The sequence below is a fragment of the Phyllobates terribilis genome, unplaced genomic scaffold, assembly GCF_046119375.1.
Source record: "Phyllobates terribilis strain yellow unplaced genomic scaffold, ASM4611937v1 Scaffold_1__5_contigs__length_1240528914, whole genome shotgun sequence".
NCBI lineage: Eukaryota > Metazoa > Chordata > Amphibia > Anura > Dendrobatidae > Phyllobates > Phyllobates terribilis.
The window spans coordinates 564,468,716-564,491,469 of record NW_027362761.1 but is presented as its reverse complement, the minus strand read 5'-3'; the positions used below and the strand labels follow the sequence as shown (position 1 = coordinate 564,491,469).

General features: G+C 45.1%; 1 protein-coding gene across 1 annotated transcript; it reads left to right on the top strand.

The window, feature by feature from the left end:
* Positions 1 to 11,157: 11,157 nt before the first annotated feature.
* On the top strand, positions 11,158 to 16,419 carry PMAIP1 (phorbol-12-myristate-13-acetate-induced protein 1). Its single transcript, XM_073680697.1, has 2 exons — positions 11,158 to 11,373; positions 14,745 to 16,419. Exons 1-2 carry the CDS (start codon positions 11,220 to 11,222, stop codon positions 14,855 to 14,857), a joined length of 267 nt encoding a protein of 88 aa, XP_073536798.1. The 5' UTR covers positions 11,158 to 11,219; the 3' UTR covers positions 14,858 to 16,419.
* Positions 16,420 to 22,754: the final 6,335 nt, after the last annotated feature.

Genomic DNA, 22,754 nt, shown 5'->3' with positions numbered 1-22,754 from the left:
CACATTTCTAAGTGGGAGTGCCGTCGGCCTGCTCCTCTGGAATGGGATGTATGTAGTGCATGCAGTCTATCTGAGCTCAGTTCCACACTCCTTCCCTACCCGGGAGTGGAATATCACACCTCTGGGTTGAGGTGCAATACTCCTGTAGCAGCCGAATCCTCAGGGTGCTACATTCCCCCCTGGTAAATCACAGCACGTCCTCGGGCTGCAAAGACAAAAAACACCAAAACATACAACATTTTTATAAACATGTAAAACATATTAAATATTATACGAAATACTATATAAATATATATATAAACTTTTTCAGGTAAACAACATTCTCGTCGTCTCTTTCTCTCTTCTGTTCCTCTGGTCACCGTGCAACTCGTGACCAGGTAGAGTGCGACAGTCTTTTAGAAAAATGGTTTTTCCTATAAAACCGGTAGGGGGCGCTTTAGCAAGCGCAACTATGTACAGGGAAATTTTGGCCGTTCTCAGTCCCCGGCCAGGTAAAGGGAAAGGGATGGCTGCTCACAGTCCTCAGCCTGGTATGGAAAGGGTTACAGGTAACAGTTCGCTGGTCCCAACGGGGACTATTTTAGCAGCAACAACAGTTCCAGTTTCAGTTTCAGTTCCGATTCACTGTGCCCCGACAGGCAACTATATACAGTCTCCTGCTCTGCCGCACTCAACGGCGTCTGCCTCCTGCTCTTATCTTACGGCTGGTGGTTTCTTCAGACCCGTCCGGGTCCTCTTGCTCCTCCTCCTCGCACCGCAACTCCTCCTCCGTCAAGCGATGCACGTGGAGGGCGTAAGGTCCCTTGGCACACTTGTGCCGGGTGAACGTTACCTCATCACCGACGTAGAGGTCACGGCCTTTGTGACCCTCTGGCAGGTGGGACTCGACGTCCCGTCGTGTAACGAAGACGTCACCCATGGTGTTCCGGTCCTTTATGAAGCCCCACCCATGCTGCGCATTAAACTTTATTACCGTCCCGATGGTACGGGGACGATCTGCTGCATAGGGGTCCTCTCCCAGATGTGGCACCCTAGGTATTACGGGCGCGGGCGCGGTGGTGGTGGCGCCCGGGTTGCCCAGGCCTTGCGGCCAGGCCTGGGGCACCTGGAAGGTGAAGGGCACCGTTAGGACGGCGGCGCCCTGGGTTACCTGGCCTTGCGACCAGGCCGGAGGCTCCGCGGAGGTAGATGGCTCTGCTTTGGATGCGGCGCCCGGAAATGCTAGGCCCTGTGACCAGGCCGGAGGCTCCTCTTCCGGCGCCACGCTCCGGGTCACGATGCGTGACGTCATCGGGGTCGCGACGGCGGCTTCCGGTCGGGGCCTAGTCGGTGGCGATGTCATGGCGGTCTCGGGTACGGCCGGGGGACCTTCGGGCTCTGCGACGGGGAGCTGGGGCAGGTAAGCGGTCTTCCGGTATGGGGTATAGGCATCCCCCTTACCTGCTGCCATGCGTCTCGCTCCCTCTTCTGCGCCGTCTCCGGCCTTGGGTCCTCCCGCGTCATCCGCAGAGGCAGTCGATGTCTTCTTCCAAGGGAGCGGGTTAAGTGGACGGGTTCCAGCTTGCTGGGCCATCTCCCGGCCCCACTCCGCCAGGATCTCCCTCTGCACTCGGGCCATCCTTCCCGCGAGGCCCTCCAGGGCACTCCGCGCGCACTCCCGATCTCGGGGAAGCTGCGCCAGGATCTCCGCTAAGCCTAGCGGGGTTGTTGACTCCAGCAGGCTCCTGACCATCGGGTCGGTGCTGCTCTGCTCTGCTTCCGGCAGGCTCCTGGCCAGCGGGCCGGTGCTGCTCTGCTCTCCTCCTTCTTCCTCCAGCAGGCTCCTGGCCAGCGGGCCGGTGCTGCTCTGCTGCCGCTCCATTCCCGGGTCCACTCTTTCTCTCCTCGACTCCGGGTGAGCTTCTCCGCTACTCCTCATTAGACCTCTTGCCTCCGGGTGCGCTCGTTCTACACTGCTCCAAGCGACACCCATCTTTGCTCTTTTCTTTCGTCTCCTCCCACTTCGAGGGCGGTCCCGGGGCAACTCGGTGACTGTCAGCTCCAGGGGGAGTTCTTTCACGCTGACAGACACCTCCAGCATCACAGTCTCTGTTGGTGGGGGCGGTTTCCACTTTTGGCGCCATTTTCTGTCCTGGCCCACGATGGGAGGTGGCCTCTTGCCCTCCTTTGGCACGCCCATAATGGCGTCCGCTGCTCTTCCAAGGCGGGAAATCTGCGGTTTTGGCGGGAAGCGTCGCCCAGTGGCGGGAAACTCTGCAGATGGCGGGAACAAGCTGGAAATGGCGGACAATCGGCGGGAAACGACTGGTGATGGAGTCCGATGGCGTGGACCCTCCGGAACCGGCAGGAGTCTTCTTTCTGAGGTAAACTTGCACTTTTCTTCAGGCACGCAGTACCCGGGTGTTGCGGGCACGTAATCCTGCCGACTACGCCAAAATTGACGCGCCCCCTGGGACATATTCCTTTTTGAGGGGAATACCCGGCACCGGATCAGATGGGGGGGGGTTGTAGTCTCCGAGCGGCTGTGACCCGGTCCCGTGCCCAGGGCGTCAAGCTCAGTGTTATGTGGCAGTCCTTACTGATGTTATTAAAGTTCGTTGTGTCGACTACGCCACCCGTTGTGATGCGGTCACTGTGGCCGCCGCTGCTGCAGGGTCCGCTGAGGCTGATGGTGGATGCGCAGCTTGGTGGGATAACCCCCAACGGGAGGGGTATAGCCTCAGAGGGGACAGGCGCAGAGGATGGGGGTTGTGGTGGTGCGGTGCAGCCGGTAATGATGACAGACTCGGGTAGTGCAGTTAAGGGTCTTTACTTACTGCAGATGTTCCTGGTCACTCTAGCTCCAAGTGACCTCCCGAGCCGTGCTGCGTCCACCAGGTCCTGGATCCGGCCAACCCCCAAACAAGTCCGGAGCGTGGCCCTGAGCTCTCCCTCTGTCCTTCCTTCAGCCGTCCCCACCAGTGATTCACCTAAATCCAGCTCCCTCGGGCCTTCTGTTGGGCAACCTTTGGCCTCAGGTTCCCTGACCCTCCATGTGGTGTGCCTTCAGGGTGAATGTAGTGGGTGACCGTGACAGACTCTGCCCACGGTCTCCGGTCTCTGGCTGGGGAATGTCTTTGCCCCCACCAGCTTGGGTTCCGGTACCCTTCTGCTGACTCCTCACCCGGTGTTCTTATTTGGGTTCTTGGGTCCCTTCTTTGTCCCCCTCTGGGTCTCCTTCTTTACTCCACTCTCTCTCCAGGGCTGTTGTTTCTTTCTGCAGGCTTGTCCTCTGCATCTGACTTCCTCTCTGCGTCTGACCCTGATCTTTGATGGTGCCCACCTTATATACACCCTCTATGTGTGAGCTCAGGTGACCAGCACCCAATGAGCTCCTATCACTACCCAGACTGCTCCCCCTATCTGCCCCTACACTACATGGGATGTTCCTCCCCCCTCCCACTCCAGCCAGGAACAGGCTCGGTCGCACCTGCACATTTCTAAGTGGGAGTGCCGTCGGCCTGCTCCTCTGGAATGGGATGTATGTAGTGCATGCAGTCTATCTGAGCTCAGTTCCACACTCCTTCCCTACCCGGGAGTGGAATATCACACCTCTGGGTTGAGGTGCAATACTCCTGTAGCAGCCGAATCCTCAGGGTGCTACAAATGCACTTGGGCAAATCATCAAGAACCGCTGCTGGCAGCTCTTGTGTAATCACCGACCAGTGATGTCACATATGAGATCGATGGGAGTCAAGTCCGGTGACGCTGCAGGCCATGGTAGAACGTTTAGGCCAAGCAGGCTGCTCACAATAGCATGAGGAATATGCGGCCTTGTGTTGTCATGCTGCACAATGGCTCCTGGGACATTTTGAAGAAATGGCTGCACCACTGACCAAATCAATGTAATAACAAGCTGATAACAGGGTCGGGACAAAGTATTTTGGTGCTCTAGACAGATGAAGACAATTGCTCTCCCCACATGAATCCTCGGCCCCCATGTAAAGGAATGCATCAGAGATGCTGATTGGTCCTACTCCTGCATTCAACACGAGAACCAACATCAGTACATGAATACATCACAAGAGCCATCAATAGTTCATGAATACAGCAGCAGAACAACCATCACTTCATGAAGATGTCACCGCAACCATCATCATGAATACAATATCTATCCCTTTATAGTGAGGTCTGTTTGGCTTCCATTAGAGTATCCACCAAATGCTGCATACTTTAATTGAAACCAAACATCCCCCATCATAGTTAAGCAATATTAGTTTCCATGACTGTCCTTGTGTTAGACATATGGGATGTCAGGGATGAATATTGCTTTTTTTTTTGCTGGTATCGTGTAAATAATCTACAAGCAATGAATGATTCCATATCTAACTATGAAAACACACTCCTTGTTGAGCCTCACTTCAACAGTACATTGCAGTCCTTCATCAATACATGAATACAGCACCAGTATTACCATCAGTACATGAATACATCACCAAGCTTAGTACAGCAATCAATAGCAATGTCAAGTCATATACAGTGGGTACGGAAAGTATTCAGACCCCTTTAATTTTTTTACTCTTTGTTTCATTGCAGCCATTTGGTAAATTCTAAAAAGTTCATTTTTTTCTCATTAAAGTACACTCTGCACCCCATCTTGAATGAAAAAACAGAAATGTAGAAATGTTTGCAAATTTATTAAAAAAGAAAAACTGAAATATCACATGATCATAAGTATTCAGACCCTTTGCTCAGACACTCATATTTAAGTCAATGGTTCTACTCCTTCATTGGAGTCCAGCTGTGTTTAATTAAACTGATAGGACTTGATTTGGAAAGGCACACACCTGTCTATATAAGACCTCACAGCTCACAGTGCATGTCAGACCAAATGAGAATCATGAGCTCAAAGGAACTGCCCAAGGAGCTCAGAGACAGAATTGTGGCAAGGCACAGATCTGGCCAAGGTTACAAAAGAATTTCTGCATCTTGTCCAGATGCCATGGCAACTTTTCACATCCACAGCTTTTCTCTGCAGACTTCCTTCTTCTCCGGTCTTCGGCAGCACATCCCGACATGGTGCCCTTAAAAAAAGAGTTGTATTAAAATGCCCTCTACATAACAATATCTGTTCATATTATGACCTAAATGCGCCTCCTATGGTATATGGCCTCCACACTATCTGCCCTTACAAGCAACACCCACCACACTGTCTGCCTTAATGAGGTATAACTTTCTGCCATATCAGCTATAACCACCACACTGTCTGCTCCTATGAACCACGGCCTATACCATGACTGTCCCCTCTCCACTGTTTTCCCTTACACTCTATATAGCTCCACACTGTTCCCCCGCCATGCAATCCTCTCTCCTCACACTGTCCTCTTACACAGTATGATGGTCACCCCAGCCACTCATACAGTATAATATCCACAACAGCCCCCAATATACACTATAATGCCCATCACACTCCCCCATTATAATATGATGGCCCCACCATCCCTTACTGTGGCTTGCAAAAGTATTCACCCCCCTTTTCCGTGTTTTGCTACCTCACAACTTGGAATTTCACAGTTTTTTTGAGGGTTTACATCAGTTTGTGTAAAGAAAATGGCAACAACTGTGAGTAATTGGTTTTCTTTTTATTGTGACACAAACAACAAATAGGACAAAATAACTGATAACGTCACTGTGCATAACTATTCACCCCCCTAAGTCAGTACTTTGTAGAGCCTCCTTTTGCGGCAATTACAGCGGCAAGTCACTTTGTATAAGTCTCTATGAGCTTTCCACATCTTACTACTAGGATTTTTGCCCATTCCTCAAGGCAAAACTGCTCCGGCTCCTTCAGGTTAGATGGTTTCCTCTGGTGAACAGCAATCTTCAAGTCTGACCACAGATTCTCCATTGGATTAAGGTCTGGGCTTTGACTAGTCTTCTCCAAAACATTTACACATTTACCCTTAAACCACTCGAGTGTTTCTTTAGCAGTATGCTTTGGGTCATTGTCTTGTTGGAAGGTGAACCTCCATCCCAGCCTCAAATAACTGACAGACTGAAACAGGTTTTGCAACAGCACCCAACACAGTATGGTCACCACAGCCCCAATATAAGGTCCCCAACAGCACCCAACACAGTATGGTCACCACAGCCCCAATATAAGGTCCCCAGCAGCACCCAACACAGTATGGTCACCACAGCCTCAATATAAGGTCCCCAACAGCACCCAGCTCAGTATGGTCACCACAGCCCCAATATAAGGTCCCCAACAGCACCCAACACAGTATGGTTGCGCTCTTGTTCTGTCCCACAGCCCCTCTTGTATTGTCCCCATATCCAGCCCCCACTTGTAATGTCCCCACATTTAGCCGCTCTTATAATGTTCCCATAGCCAGCCCTTTTTTCCCCATAGCCAGCCCTTTATCTCTTCATTGCCAGTACCTCTTATAATGTCCACATAACTAGCCCCTTATGTTCACATAGCCAGCCCCTCTTGTGATGACCCCACAGCCCCTCTCATGTTCCCATAGCCAGCCCCTTGTGTCCCCATAGCCAGCCCCTCTTGTAATGTCTCCATAGTCAGCTTTTTATGTCCACATAGCCAGCCCCTCTTGTAATGTCCCTATTGTCAGATATTTATGTCCCCATAGCCAGTCCCTCTTGTATTGTCCCCTATAGCCAGCCCCTTATGTCCACATAGCCAGCCCCTCTTGTATTGTCCCCTATAGCCAGCCCCTTATGTCCACATAGCCAGCCCCTCTTGTATTGTCCCCTATAGCCAGACTCTTATGTCCACATAGCCAGCCCCTCTTGTATTGTCCCCTATAGCCAGACCCTTATGTCCACATAGCCAGCCCCTCTTGTATTGTCCCCTATAGCCAGCCCCTTATGTCCACATAGCCAGCCCCTCTTGTATTGTCCCCTATAGCCAGACTCTTATGTCCACATAGCCAGCCCCTCTTGTATTGTCCCCTATAGCCAGGCCCTTATGTCCACATAGCCAGCCCCTCTTGATTTGTCCCCTATAGCCAGCCCCTTATGTCCACATAGCCAGCCCCTCTTGTATTGTCCCCTATAGCCAGACTCTTATGTCCACATAGCCAGCCCCTCTTGTATTGTCCCCTATAGCCAGACCCTTATGTCCACATAGCCAGCCCCTCTTGTATTGTCCCCTATAGCCAGCCCCTTATGTCCACATAGCCAGCCCCTCTTGTATTGTCCCCTATAGCCAGACTCTTATGTCCACATAGCCAGCCCCTCTTGTATTGTCCCCTATAGCCAGCCCCTTATGTCCACATAGCCAGCCCCTCTTGTATTGTCCCCTATAGCCAGACTCTTATGTCCACATAGCCAGCCCCTCTTGTATTGTCCCCTATAGCCAGCCCCTTATGTCCACATAGCCAGCCCCTCTTGATTTGTCCCCTATAGCCAGCCCCTTATGTCCACATAGCCAGCCCCTCTTGTATTGTCCCCTATAGCCAGACTCTTATGTCCACATAGCCAGCCCCTCTTGTATTGTCCCCTATAGCCAGACTCTTATGTCCACATAGCCAGCCCCTCTTGTATTGTCCCCTATAGCCAGCCCCTTATGTCCACATAGCCAGCCCCTCTTGTATTGTCCCCTATAGCCAGACTCTTATGTCCACATAGCCAGCCCCTCTTGTATTGTCCCCTATAGCCAGCCCCTTATGTCCACATAGCCAGCCCCTCTTGATTTGTCCCCTATAGCCAGCCCCTTATGTCCACATAGCCAGCCCCTCTTGAAATATATAATCAGATCCTTTTTTTTTAATATATATAATTTTTATTAACTTTTTCAAAAAGAAACAAAACATACCAGATTAAGGTGATAATCAGATAGCTGTTCGCAGACAGGGTATAAAGAGAGAGTTCTTACATATTTGATTGGTAAAGCAAAACAATATAATATAAGAACTTAATAACAATGTAACTTACATCAGTTTAATTAACATGCGATCCAGTTGATACTCTGATTTATTGAAGCCATCTTGTTAGATTAGTCCACCTATGTTAGTATTATAGACCTTCACCAACTGACCCCTCCATTCCACTCTCTCCCCCGGCCCCCCAATCCAGGCGTAATGGACCTAGACTATCCCCGAGATCCTCCAGAATGTACCACGCTGTGGAGGTGAAGGGGTCCACCATTTTCTTTTTTTCATTTAATCAGCAGCAATTTACAATAAACTGTTTCCATTTCGGAAGAAATTTGCCAGCCTGCGTCTCCTTATTGCTAATGGCGTCCTGTTGCTCTATTCCCATAAAATGTTTCATTTGAGCCGTTAACTCTTCAATGGGGGGGGTGTTGGGTCCTAGCCAATATTTAAGGAATTGTTTTTTTGCCAGAATAAGTAGGGTGTGGAGCAATTTCGGAGGGTTTCCCCTCTTCCCCTCAGGGTTTTCTGTGTTGTCCCAAAAATGTAACAAGGCTAGATAAGGGGAAAGAGTATAGCCCGGACCCCATATGGTGTCGATCATAGCTGATACTTGTCCCCAATATGAGACTGAAGCCGGGCATGACCATAGTCTATGCATGAGGTCGGAGAGTGGACGGTGGCATCTAGGGCAAGCTGTTAGCCTATTTGATAGCGGGTCTTTTTTAGGCATGTTAAATGCATAGATGGCGCCATGTATGATCTTATATTGCGTTTCTCTCCACGCTTCATTTATAATGTGTTTTCTTATTAAATTCCAGCCTGACCTGATCTTATCAGAGATTTCCACATCCTCCAACTGTTGTCTCCAATATTTGAAGAAAGTATCTGGGTGAACTCCTAGTAGATTGGATCTCATTACAGAATACAGGACAGAAATTGAAGGGGTACCCATTGGAGACAACAGAATGACATCCAAGACGTTTTGGGAGACCTCAAAGGTCACATCTTTTAAATTGGCCATAATGGATAGTTTGATTTGTTCATATCGGAAATAATGTTGGGAAGGTAGATTGTATCTGTCTGAACACTCGGCACAGGTCATCCATCTCTGCTCACTTGAGTGGAGAAGATGGGATGCGTTCTCTACATCTGCTTGTCGCCATTTTAGAAATACTTTATGTTCATTACCCTGGGGGAATTCTGGGTTTTGCCATATCAGGAGGTGCTATGAAATCCTGAAAGAAGACCGTATTTTTTCCTGACTTCCTTCCATGCGGAAATAGTGTCCCTAGGACTGTTGACTTTTTTACTGCCAAGGGGAGGGAGGTGAATCGAGAATGAAGGAGGGCAACCAGGTCAAGGAGGTATGCATAATCGGCTTCCAACGTGTAGTCAGAATATGTATGTCTCTTATGGAACCAGTCCATTATATACCGGAAAAGGCAAGCAAGATTGTAATCTCTGACGCTTGTGAAATTATTCAGGTCCTTATGTCCCCATAGCCAGCCCCTCTTGGACTGTCCGTATAGTCAGACCCTTATGTCCCCATAGCCAGCCCCTCCTTGTGATGTTCAGTAATATCAGTTGTTGTTTTTTTCCAAAATGCCCCCCCCCCCCTCGTGTAGGCAGGAGGTAGGGCCATAGGCAGGTGCCTATCCTTCGTCTCTGCCAAATGTCACCGGACCCCCTCGTCTGCCTGTCATCACAATTTCAATGGTATCTACATCCTCAGGATGCAGATACAGTTGGGGAGTGCATTATACTATATGGAGGCCTTGGAGGAGTGCATTACACTATATGGAGGACTATGGGGAGTGCATTATACTATATAGAGGACTATAGGGAGTGCATTACACTATATGGAGGACTATGGGGAGTGCATTATACTCTATGAAGGACTATGGAGAGTGCATTATACTATATGGAGGAATATGGGGAGTGCATTATGCTTTATGGAGGCCTTGAGGGAGTGCATTACACTATATGGAAGACTATGGTGAGCGCAGTATACTATATAGAGGCTATTTAGGGGTCCATGATACAGTGTGGGAGCTAATGGGGGGTCTTTGTACAGTGTGGGGCTCATCATACAGTGTTGGAGCCATCAAACAGTTTGGGGGTTACTAAGGGGTCAGTATACTGTGTGGGGGGCATTATACAGTGTATAGGGGAGCTGTAAAGGGTGGGGAGACTCAAAGCATTATTAAATGTTAAGTGGGCAGTACTTATTGTTATAGGGGCACTCTCGTTATTGTAACTGTGAAAGGGGCACAAAAAGGGCATTATTACTTTCTGGGGTAAATGTGGGCACTGTTTTCTAGGACACTTACACATGGCATTACTATATTCTAGAGTTATTTTACCATCTAGAGGGCACACAGTACCACACAGCAGGTACTGTAATACTGGTACATACGGCAGCAGCGGCTCAGTATTGGGGTATCAGCAGAATAAGGAGTTTGTGCAGGTTGGGAATAGTTGGGGATGGCGCTGGAAATGTGAGAAGTTAAATGAGTCTTTGTTGTAATCTCTGCAGTCGAGTCCTGGATGGAGAAGTTGTCTTGTCGGTCTGGGCCAGATGGAAAACACGGTAAAAGTGAACTAATCCATCAGAAAGAACGTCAGCTGTAAGTCACCATCTATAACTGTACTGTAATCTCCTATATGTCCTCCAGGACTGGTATCTACTACTATATGTCACTCTATGGCGTTAATATCAGTGCTGGTCTTTGTATAGAGATTTTTTTCAGTAACAGCCCAGTCATCTGCTGAGGTTCTCCTACATCCACAAAACCCTAGCTACGTCTCTGAATTTTAGAGGGTACACTGAGGGTAAATTGTGTGAGGGAATTCACTGTGGTGGAATCATATTGTTTGTGGGGGGGATTATACTCCTAGGGGGGGGGCCAAGAAAAGAGTATCGTATCATAGTGGATGAGATCAGTAAGGGGCTTCAGTACTGGTATAATTACTGTGTCTGTGCCACAATACATGTCCCTCTTCCATTTCTATACTGCAGCTGTAAGACATGTGTCTGCCCAATCTTTGTACAGCGATGCTGAATATGTTGGCGTTATATAAGAAACAGAAATAAAGTAGATAAATGATACAGTAAGCAAGAAAAAGAAAACAAAAACACAAGATGAAAACTAAAAAAAAAACAAAAACAAGGCTTCCTGCTGCTGTGTTTTTGGCCACGTTGGAGGCGGCAGTCGCAGGAGATAGGTCTGAACATGTCACTCTACTTCCTCATTCACTCTCCCGTTTCGGAATTACCCACTGGGTGGAGAGAGCTCAGATAATACCCACCCTCCTGGGTGGTGGAGCACACTTCTTCTCTGGATGCCCAGGAGAGCTGATGTGTTTGTAGTGATTCTTGCCGCAGCCGTGGTCGTATTACCCGTGGTCTGTGTTGTCTTCTGCGCCACCATACCCGCCTCACAAAAAGCCAGAATGAAGCCCCGGACGCCCTCTTGGAAAAAGCTGCCACCTGCAGGTAAATTTCCCACTTTTTTTTTACTCATTGTATATGGTCTGTTCAGGATTTCTGGGATTTATAGTTCCCCAAGAGCTGAAAGTCTTAATTCTATATTTAACCCAAGTTGTTCTCCTGAGGTAGCAGAGCTGGGTTTGTCACTCACTACCTCTATTTTTGTGATAGTTTGTTGGCATAACTGGAAGGAGTTTTCCGGTTTTTATGTACACACCGCGTAATCATTATCTGGTCAAAACGTTTAGGAAATCCTTTGATTTTCCAGATCTGGGTTTGCTGTTAGTAAATAGAACCATTCAAATCCTCATCTTAAGGCCACGTTCACACGTTCAGTATTTAATCAGTCTTTTACATCAGGAGAGGAAAAATCAGAGGGAAAGTATAATAGAAACTTGTCACCATTTCTGTATTTATCACCTAGTACTGGTTTTGGCTTACAAATACTGATGTGAAATACTGACCAAATCCTGAACGTGTGAACGGGGGCTTAACGAAAATCCAGCACATCCAGGCTAGAGAATCCTCTGAGAGATAAACTCGTCAGCAAAACAAATTTCTCTCTTGTTCTGATTGTTTACTACAATGTATCAGTGCAGGTCAACCATGGATCTATTTGGAACCCGATAGTTTGCTACAATGTATCAGTGCAGGTAAACAATGGATCTATTCGGAATTTCTACAATGTATCAGTGCAGGTAAACAATGGATCTTTTCAGAACCCAATAGTTTGCTACAATGTATCAGTGCAGGTAAACAATGGATCTATTTGGAACCCGATAGCTTGCTACAATGTATCAGTTCAGGTAAACCATGGATCTATTTGGAATTGGATAGTTTGCTACAATGTATCAGTTCAGGTAAATCATGGATCTATTTGGAATTGGATAGTTTGCTACAATGTATCAGTGCAGGTAAATCATGGATCTATTTGGAATTGGATAGTTTGCTACAATGTATCAGTGCAGGTAAACCATGGATCTATTTGGAATTGGATAGTTTGCTACAATGTATCAGTGCAGGTAAACCATGGATCTATTTGTAGCAAGCTATCGGGTTCCAAATAGATCCATTATTTACCTGCACTGATATATTGTAGCAAACTATCCAATTCCAAATAGATCCATGGTTTACCTAAACTGATACATTGTAGCAAGCTATCGGGTTCCAATGTATCAGTTTAGGTAAACCATGGATCTATTTGGAATTGGATAGTTTGCTACAATATATCAGTGCAGGTAAATAATGGATCTATTTGGAACTCGATAGTTTGCTACAATGTATCAGTTCAGGTAAACCATGGATCTATTTGGAATTGGATAGTTTGCTACCATGTATCAGTGCAGGTAAACCATGGATCTATTTGGAATTGGATAGTTTGCTACAATGTATCAGTGCAGGTAAACCATGGATCTGTTTGGAGCCCAGACTGTTCATATCATGGAGGATTATTCAGACTGGATATAATTGTAACTAAATTTTAGTAACTGTGAAAAAGTATTACATCTTTACAGCCCCTGGGGATTTGACAGGAGGGTTTCATTTCACAGACAGCAAGCAGAGATTATGAAAATAATAAGGAAGTGAAACAGAAACTATATTAGAAAGTTGCAGAACTTTTTATTATACCATGATTCGATGATTTTACATCACATTAAAGTTTCTTTAAGGTCACACGCCATAAATGTAGCGTAAAGATTTTGCTGCACTTTTTTGTAACCCTTTAGAAAAGTTTACGTTATAGATAAAGGAAAACTTTTTTTCTTACTCTTCCATGTCAGATTGATAAAGGCAAGACACTTTATTTTATAATGAAACTTTATTCATATAACCCCCTTCCCTTTCTATTGAAATCCCAGCTCTTACTGGGGTCCAGACCTTCCCTATATAAAACGCATATGAACAACCTCACATCTCCTTAACTCCTGATACAAAGATCACCATTTCCTATCTTCCAGTATAAGATAGAAATATAAAAAAAAAGTCAAGAAACTCCACCTTCTATCTATGAGAACAGGAGCTCTCTCAGTTCTACAGATATAAAAAAAATTAAATACATTAATATAATATTTTTAGATTTTTTTTTTAGCAGACTCTGTGACTTTAATTTAAATTTAAAGCCACAGGCACCTAAAATAGAATGAACAAAATTCTCAAGAACAGACTTTTCCTATATAAACTACATTCAAACAACTTCTCACAACTTCTGGACCCCTGATGCAAAGATTCTTTCCTATCTTACATTATAAGATAGAAATAAAAAAAAAAAAGTAAAAAAAATTCTGCCTTCTATCTGTGAGAACAAGAGCTCTCTTAGTTCTACAGAGTATGATAAAAAAAAACAATACATTAATGTAATATTTTTATATTTTTTATTAGACACTGTGTCTTTAATTTTAATTTAAAGCCACATGCACCTAAGATAAAATGAACAAAATTCACAAAACCAGACTTTTCCTATATAAAATACATGCAAACAATCTCTTTTACTTCTATAAAATGTAACCTCACACTTCCTGGACCCCAGATGCAAATATATTTTCTTATCTTACATTATATGTTACAAATAGTAAAAAAAAAATAGTCCAAAAATCAACACCACGTTCCACCTCCTCCATCTTTGAAAACAGGAGATCTCTCATTTCTATAAAGTGTTTTATACTGATATAAAAAAAATCAATACATTAATGTAATATTTTTAGATTTTCTTATTAGATAACGTGACTTTAATTTTTATTTAAAGACACAAGCGTCTAAATTAAATTGAACAAAATTCTGAAAACTGGACCTAAAAAGTTACTGTGATTAATGAAAATGCCTTTTAATGATGACATATGACACATAGTCTCATAAGTATAAAATCACCGCCCCAGGATTAACATATTAGGTTATATACTGGCATTAGCTCTGTATTTAGGTCACCTGACTAATTACCCCAATATATAGGTCAGTGGCGTCACTTGTTTTTCATCTTCTAATTGTTGTGACCCATTTCTTCTGGGAGTGGAACCTGAGTCACATATCTTTAAGAATGAAGAATTCAGACTTATCCTTAAAGGACCTTACCAGGTCTTAAAGTTCGTAGGCGCCAATTATGTGCAATTTTCATCCAGAAATGTAGTTGGATGAAGTTCCCCTTTAAATTAATTCTTAAAGGGAAATTACACATTATTGTCACCATTTCAGAATCAATTTAAAAAAAAGTTAGTGAGTTCATACCTGAACTGCAAAATGTTTTTTTTTTTTGACCATTGACTGGATGAGAACCCCCGCTTTTATTTTTAGGGTGCTCGGCTCCTTCATGAATAGGTTGACACAGCTTAAAATGAAGAATAATACTAATCATTAATACTAATTATTTCCACTTCTCGCAACAGACAAAGAAATTGTCGTTGAGGTGGCGAAGCAGCTGCGCCTGATCGGCGATAAATACAACCTGAAGCAGAAGATCCTGAACGCCGTGGCCAAGATGCTGAGTCCGGGAACCTGATTGTGTGGATTAAGGGAAAAAAGAGCAAAAACGGAATAAAGTGCTACATAAAAAATATCATACAGGGATACACTCGTTACCGAGAGGACCTCAGAATCCAATATTAGAGGATTGGACGAAGATTACGAGCCACCACGATGGAAGGTGCTGAAAGTGATCGTCACAAGTTTATAATTCGGAGATCAAAGTCGCCGTTATAGGATTTACAAGCGACGGTGGAATCGAAACTTAGGAAAACAAACTGAACTTTAGACTGGAAATTAACGATTAACCGTTTAAGTGATAAACTACTGTGCAGCATGGTGTCTGCTATTCCAAAGCAACCTACAGGGAGAAAACAATAAAGGAAGACTTACAGTTCCGTCTGATGAAGAACTAAATACATATATATATATATATATATATACATATAGAATATATATGTAATTTAAATATGAGGTCAGATTCATCCTTGCATTCTTATTTGAATTCACTCTTGTTTTTTTGTCTTGTGGCGTTAGTTGACTTTTTTTTGGCTCCAAATTCTTCAAAACAACGCACTTGTTTACGGAATTTTTCAAAAAATGAAAAAACCCTTTTTATCTTTTTGTCCTTTCTGGTACCTTTTTTTGCAACTTTTTAAGCCTGTTCTGCTAAAATAAAAAGATGCAAAATTTGCTCCAAAAAAAAAATATCAGCCACATATAAAATCCACTCCGGTAGCAGGGAACTAGAATACAATGTCCGTAAAAACATTGCAACTTTTTGTATTTTTTTTTTTTTTTTTTTAAAAAGTCGTAATCAGTTGAAAAACATCTGAAAGTCTCAAACTTTCTGGAATGAGAAATGTAAAGCACAAAAAAAAAAAAAAAAGATCACATATAAAATAGACTAAAAAAAAGTCACAAATTAAAAGAAGAATTTGGCAAAATTGGAGAAAAAAAAAACACCAAAAACAAGACAAAAGCAAGGTGCAATGCAACGATGAATCGAGTCCATAATGTTAATGTTTAGATCGATGCACTTAGAGGCAAACTCCGCTGCAGCTGCATTTATTGCGTGTATATAGAATTGACCTGTCTTTGAAGAATCAATGTCTGTTTTTCTTCTTGTTGCTTTTCCTAAGTCTAAGTTGTAAGGAGTTTTAGTTTCAGTTGTCACTTCCTGTCTGGGTGACCACCATGAAGAAAGAGGAAATGGTCACAGGAAGTGGAGTCTGCTGTACAGTAGACTGTCTTTCCATGTTGCACATACTTGTTTTTAGGGTCCCTCTATATAAGGATTAATTAGGATTTACTTTCGAATATGGGGGGAAGGTGCTATCTGTGTACAGGGAGGCAGTCGTGATGTTATAGAAGAAGCGGAGATGGGCTAAGCTTGGAGGATGTTTACATGATATCGGTAGCCATACTCTTAATTTATTTCTACATTTCCGCTAATATTATGAGAGTTTCTCATCTATTTATTTTCTCGTCATATTGATGATTGTGGTGATGTTTTTTTGCATTTTTCTACATTTTTTTTTTTGTATATTATTTAATTTTGCTTCAACAAATAAAAATTATTTGGTAAAATTTCTTAAACGATGATTCATCTCTTTATAACTTACACACAATAATTATAATATTACCCTCCCTTCCCCCGCCCTCCATCTGATCTATAGGGTAAGGTCCTTTAATGCAGCATCTGCTGGTCTAAAGGTACTGGGATGCTTGCTGCAGTTTTGATCAAATCACAGTTTTCTCTGCTGCAGATCTGGCAGTGCTATGAATGCTGAGCTGTGTATAACCCCGCCCACATCACCGATTGGCTGCTTTCTGTTTACACTGTGCATAGGCAGAAAGCTGCCAATCAGTGGTGGGATTGGACCAAATTGTAGTAGGTTTAGTTATCCTCTAGTGATAATTTCTTGCTGATAAAACTGATTTTTTTAATCAAAAGTACAGCAAGTTGCCCAGTAAGTGACACATCGCTGGAATCAGGTTCTCTGTCTCTACATTATATTGCTCTCGTATTAGGTGGCAAAAACCTGGTGACAGATTATCATGAAATAATTAAATATTGATGGCCTATCTCCTGATTGGTATTCTGCTTTAATGAGGATCCAAATATTTTTTGAATTTTTAGGTCATTAGATTCTATAGTAAAATAATGTTCCCAGAGAAAAGGAATGCACCTACTTTTTGGGCCATACTGTTGAATAAGGAATTGTTCCCTTAATATAACATTAATATTAATATAAATTATATTAATAATATTAAAATGTATCTAAATTAACATACTGCTCCATATTAGGGGAACAATTCCTTATTCCTTCCCAAATTCACATTCAGCAATCAGATGAGTTCTCTGGATTGACGTCCCATCACATAATCTAGGGTCCATAACCTGTAAGATTATATTTATCAAGAAATTATCCAGACCCTCCTTTAACTTGTTTAAAAAATTCACCATTATGTGTGGCAAAGAGTTCCATAATCTCACTACTCATACAATAAAAAATCCATAGTCTCACTGCTCGTACAGTAAAGAATCCATAGTCTCACTGATCGTACAGTAAAGAATCCATAGTCTCACTGCTCGTACAGTAGAGAATCCATAGTCTCACTGCATGGACAGTAAAGAATCCATAGTCTCACTGCTCGTACAGCAAAGATTCCATAGTCTCACTGCTCGTACAGTAAAGAATCCATAGTCTCACTGCTAGTACAGCAAAGATTCCATAGTCTCACTGCTCGTACAGCAAAGATTCCATAGTCTCACTGCTTCTACAGTAAATAATCCATAGTCTCACTGCTCATACAGTAAAGAATCCATAGTCTCACTGCATGGACAGTAAAGAATCCATAGTCTCACTGCTCGTACAGCAAAGATTCCATAGTCTCACTGCTCGTACAGTAAAGAATCCATAGTGTCACTGCTTCTACAGTAAAGAATCCATAGTCTCACTGCTCATACAGTAAAGAATCCATAGCCTCACTGCTCATACATTAAAGAATCCATAGCCTCACTGCTTGTACAGTAAAGAATCCATAGTCTCAATGCTTCTACAGTAAAGAATCCATAGTCTCACTGCTCGTACAGTAAAGAATCCATAGCTTCACTGCTTGTACAGTAAAGAATCCATAGTCTCACTGCTCGTACAGTAAAGAATCCATAGTCTCACTGCTTCTACAGTAAAGAATCCATAGTCTCATTGCTCATACAGTAAAGCATCCATCGTCTCACTACTCATACAATAAAGAGTCCATTGTCTTACTGCTAGCACAGTAAAGAACTCATAGTCTTCACTGCTCATACAGTAAAGAATCTAGTCTCACTGCTTGTACAGTAAAGAATCCATGGTCTCACTACTCATATAATAATGAATCCATAGTCTCACTGCTCACACAGTAAGGAATCCATGGTCTGACTGCTGGAACAGTAAAGAATCAATACTGCCCATGTGGTATCTCACTGTTATCTGTGACCTAATCAAAGTGTGTTGTTTTAATAGCCACCCTCTGTTTCCTATCACTGAGGAAGTTATATAAGGCTATGTTCACATGTCCAGTAATCAGTGGCATAACTAGAGTCTGATGGGGCCTGTTGCAAGATATATATGTATATATATATACCCCCCATCCTGGTATATATGTCCCCCATTCTGCCGCTGTTCTTTAATGTATAGAAGAAAATTATTATTATTATTTATTTATATCACACCATTGATCCCATGGTGCTATACATGACAAGGGGTTACATACAGATATCACTTACAGTAAACAAACTAACAATGATAGACTGGTACAGAGGGAAGAGGACCCTGCCCTTGCGGGCTTACATTCTACGGGAATGGGGAAGGAGACAGTAGGTTGGGGGGGTTCCAGTGGCTCCGGTGTTGGTGAGGCGCAGGTACTGTGTTGGTAAGGTAGCAGATCCAGTGGTGTTGAGGAGGTAGCGGGGTCATGGCAGGCTGTAGATGAGTCGCCCAGGGGGACATATGGGGGAGACTCGGTACCCGGGCCTTTACCTTCTTTGGAGGATATCACAGCAGTCGGCTCCCGGGCCCATCCTCTGGGGTCACTCTTTAAAAGGGGTTTTGTTAACAGTTTGTCTCGTGACGCCACCTGTGGTTTCTGGTAATGGTTACCAGCGCTGCTTCAGACCTCCGGGGGATGATGGGATGGCAGCTGGGATGCTTCTGCTCCCCACAGGCGGTGCGGGCCCCCGGGGCAGGGTTGATGAAAGGGATGCAGGTGAGAGGTGGCCCGGTCGGGTCAGGGGGAATGACGGACACGCACGCAGGGGATTCGCTTCAGTACCTTTACTGGTGTAACGGCAGGTATGGTCCAGGGTACTTGCTAGGAAGGGTGCACTTCAGGACTCTCCCCAGTGAGCGGGTATAAGGCCTCCTGATCCGTTTCTTCCCCTCTCTAAGCTTCTGGCCCGCCTGGAACTTGGTCTAGCTTCTATGTTGTGTTGCTCTCTCACCTGACGGCTTGGTAGTAGTACTTTTCCTTGGCAATCACTATCCCTGGACGCCGGTGCCTCCGTGGTTCCTAGTCCTGTATTTGATGGTAGCTTCAGGATGACCAGGGGTCTGGAAGCCTCTTGGTATGCCGGTTGTCCCTACTGGCTGTAGAGAACCCTGTAGGCGCCGACCCGGTGTCCGACTAGTGTCTTGGGGTGAGTCTGTGATGCTCCTCTGCCCCCTCAACTCCTCTCTCCTTGCCTCGGCCACACTCGGGGCCTTAGTACACAGCAGCTCACGTGCTGCTTCACTGCTCTCAGTGTCAGCATACTCTCTCTCAGACTGAGAGACTAACTAACTGACTCCACCCTCCCAGTTTATATATCCCTAACAGGGCTCCCTCTGGTGGTCTGAGGTGGAAGGGTGGAGGTGTCTGCTTGTAGTGAGGGCCTCTTGTGGGGAAGTCCATCCATGCACCCTTTTGGGTCCTGTGGTACCTGTCGTAGCAGGGTGCCACATAGACTTTCTTGAAGAGATGGGTTTTCAGGTTCCATCTGAAGGATCTGAATGTGGTGGATAATCAGACGTGTAGGGGCACAGAATTCCATAGGATGGGGGATATTCGGGAAAAATCTTGGAGGCGATAGGGTGAAGAATGAATAAATGTGGAGGAGAGAAGGAGGTCTTGGGAGGATCGGAGATTATGTGAGGGAGGATATCGGGAGATTAGTTCAGAGATATACAGAGGAGAGAGGTTATGGATGGCTTTGTAGGTCAGTGTTAGTAGTTTGAACTGGATACACTGGGGAATTGGGAGCCAGTGAAGGGATTTGCAGAGAGGAGAAGTGGAGGAATAGTGAAGAGAGAGATGAGTTAGTCGGGCAGCAGAGTTAAGAATGGACTGGAGAGGTGTGAGAGTGTTAGCAGGGAGGCCACAGAGGAGGATGTTGCAGTAGTAGAGGCGGGAGATGATGAGGGCATGCACGAGCATTTCAGTAGATTGATGGTTGAGGAAAGGACGGATTCTGGAAATAATTTTGAGCTGGAGGCAACAGGTGGTGGCGAGAGCTTGGATGTGCATTTTGAAGGACAGGGCAGAGTCAAGGGTTACTCCGAGGCAGCGGATTTCCCGTACAGGGGAAAAAGTGATGTCATTTATTGTTATAGATAGATTAGGTAGGGAAGATACGTGAGATTGAGAAAAGATGATGAGTTCAATTTTGTCCACATTGAGCTTGAGGAACAAGAGGAGAAGAAGGAACATATGGCTGATAGACACTCCAGGATTCTAGACACCAGAGAGGTGACATCTGGGCCTGAGAGGTAGACCTGAGTGTTATTAACATATAGGTGATACTGGAAGCCTTGGGATTTCCTGAGTTGTCCCAGGCCAAGGATATAGATGGAGAAGAGTAGGGGTCCTAGGACAGAGCCTTGAGGGACTCCAACAGAGAGAGGGCGGGAGTGGGAGAAGCTGAATCTGCAGTTGGAAAGGTATGAGGAGATCCAGGAGAGGGCAAGGTCTTTGATGCCAAAGGAAGAGAGGACCTGTGGTAGGAGGCAGTGGTCAACTGTGTTAAAGGCAGAGGACAGGTCTAGAAGGAGAATATAAAGAATTGTCTATTAGCTTTGTCTGTAAGTAAATCGTTAGTAATTTTGGTCAGGGCAGTTTCAGTGGAATGATGGTGACGGAAACCAGATTGTAGGTTGTCAAAGAGCAAGTTAGATGAGAGGTGGGAGGAAAGTTCAGTGTGGAAATGCTGCTCTGGGAGTTTGGAGGCAATTGGGAGCAGCGATATGGGGCAATAGCTAGACAAAGCGGTTTGGTCGAAGGATGGCTTTTTGAGGGTGAGTGTGATTGTGGCATGTTTGAAAGCAGAAGGGAAGGTCCCAGAAGTTAGTGATAGATTGAAGAGATGAGTTAAGGATGAGATGAGTTTCGGGGTGAAGTTGGGGAGGAGATGGGATGGGATGGGGTCAAGTGCACAAGTGGCGAGGTTTGATTTGGAGAGGAGACAAGTAAGCTCTCCTTCAGTGATGTTGGACAGGGAGGTTATGGGGGAAGGGCAATGGTCTGGTAAACAAAGGGGTTGTGGTGGTGGAACAATAAAGACTTGCCTTGATTGGTCGATCTTATTTTTGAAGTATGTGGCAAACTCCTCAGCAGAGATGAGGGGGGTCGGAGGGGGCACTGGAGGGTGGAGGAGGGAGTTAAAAGTGTTGAATAACTGTTTGGGGTTGTAGGATAAGGAAGATGTGAGGGTTGTGAAGAAGGCCTGTTTAACAAAGGTGAGGGCTGATTTGAATGCGAGTGTTGCTTGTTTGAATGCAGTAAAGTCATCATGTGAATGTGTTTTCTTCCAACGCCGCTCCGTAACCCTTGTCACCTGCTGAAGCTGTTTAGTGAGGTTGCTGTGTCAGGGCTGCCTATTGACTTGTCGCTCTCTTCCATGCACAAGAGGGGCAACAGAGTCAATAGCTGATGCGCGAGTGACATTGTAGAAAGCAGTGGCGCCATCTGTGTCGTGGAGTGAAGATATGGATGTCAGTGGTAGAATAGAGTCAGAGAGTGTGTGGGTGTCGAGATATGCAAGGTTTCTGCTGTGGTATGCTAGTCCACCAGCACAAAAAAAGTGAATGCTGAGAATGCAGTCCGCCAGCACAAACAGTGAATGCAGTCAGCCAGGACAAACAATGAACACAGTCAGTCAGCACAAACAGTGAACGCAGTCAGCCAGGACAAGCTGTGAACGCAGCCTGCCAGCACAAAAAAGTGAAGGCCGAGAATGCAGTCAGCACAAACAGTGAACGCAGTCAGCCAGGACAAACAGTGCATGCAGTCAGCCAGGACAAGCAGTGCATGCAGTCAGCCAGGACAAACAGTGAACACAGTCATCCAGGACAAATAGTGAACCCAGTCAGCCAGTACAAACTGTGAATGCAGTCAGCCAGCACAAACAGTGAACGCAGTCAGCCAGGACAAACAGTGAACGCAGTCAGCCAGGACAAACAGTGAACACAGTCAGCCAGGACAAACAGTGAACACAGTCAGCCAGGACAAACAGTGAACACAGTCAGCCAGCACATACAGTGAACGCAGTCAGCCAGGACAAACAGTGACCGTAGTCCACCAGCACAAACAGTGAACGCAGTCAGCCAGGACAAACAGTGAACGCAGTCAGCCAGCACAAACCGTGAACGCAGTCAGCCAGCACAAACAGTGAATGCAGTCAGCCAGCAAAAACAGTGAACGCAGTTAGCCAGCACAAACAGTGAATGCAGTCAGCCAGCACAGTGAACACAGTCAGCCAGCACAAACTGTGAACACAGTCAACCAGCACAGTGAACGCAGTCGACCAGCACAAACAGTGAACGCAGTGAATGCATTCAGCTAAAACAAAAAGTGTCTCCATAAGGCCTTACAATTTCAAGTGGCCCTTTGAAGGCAACCCTAATGCTGATGTG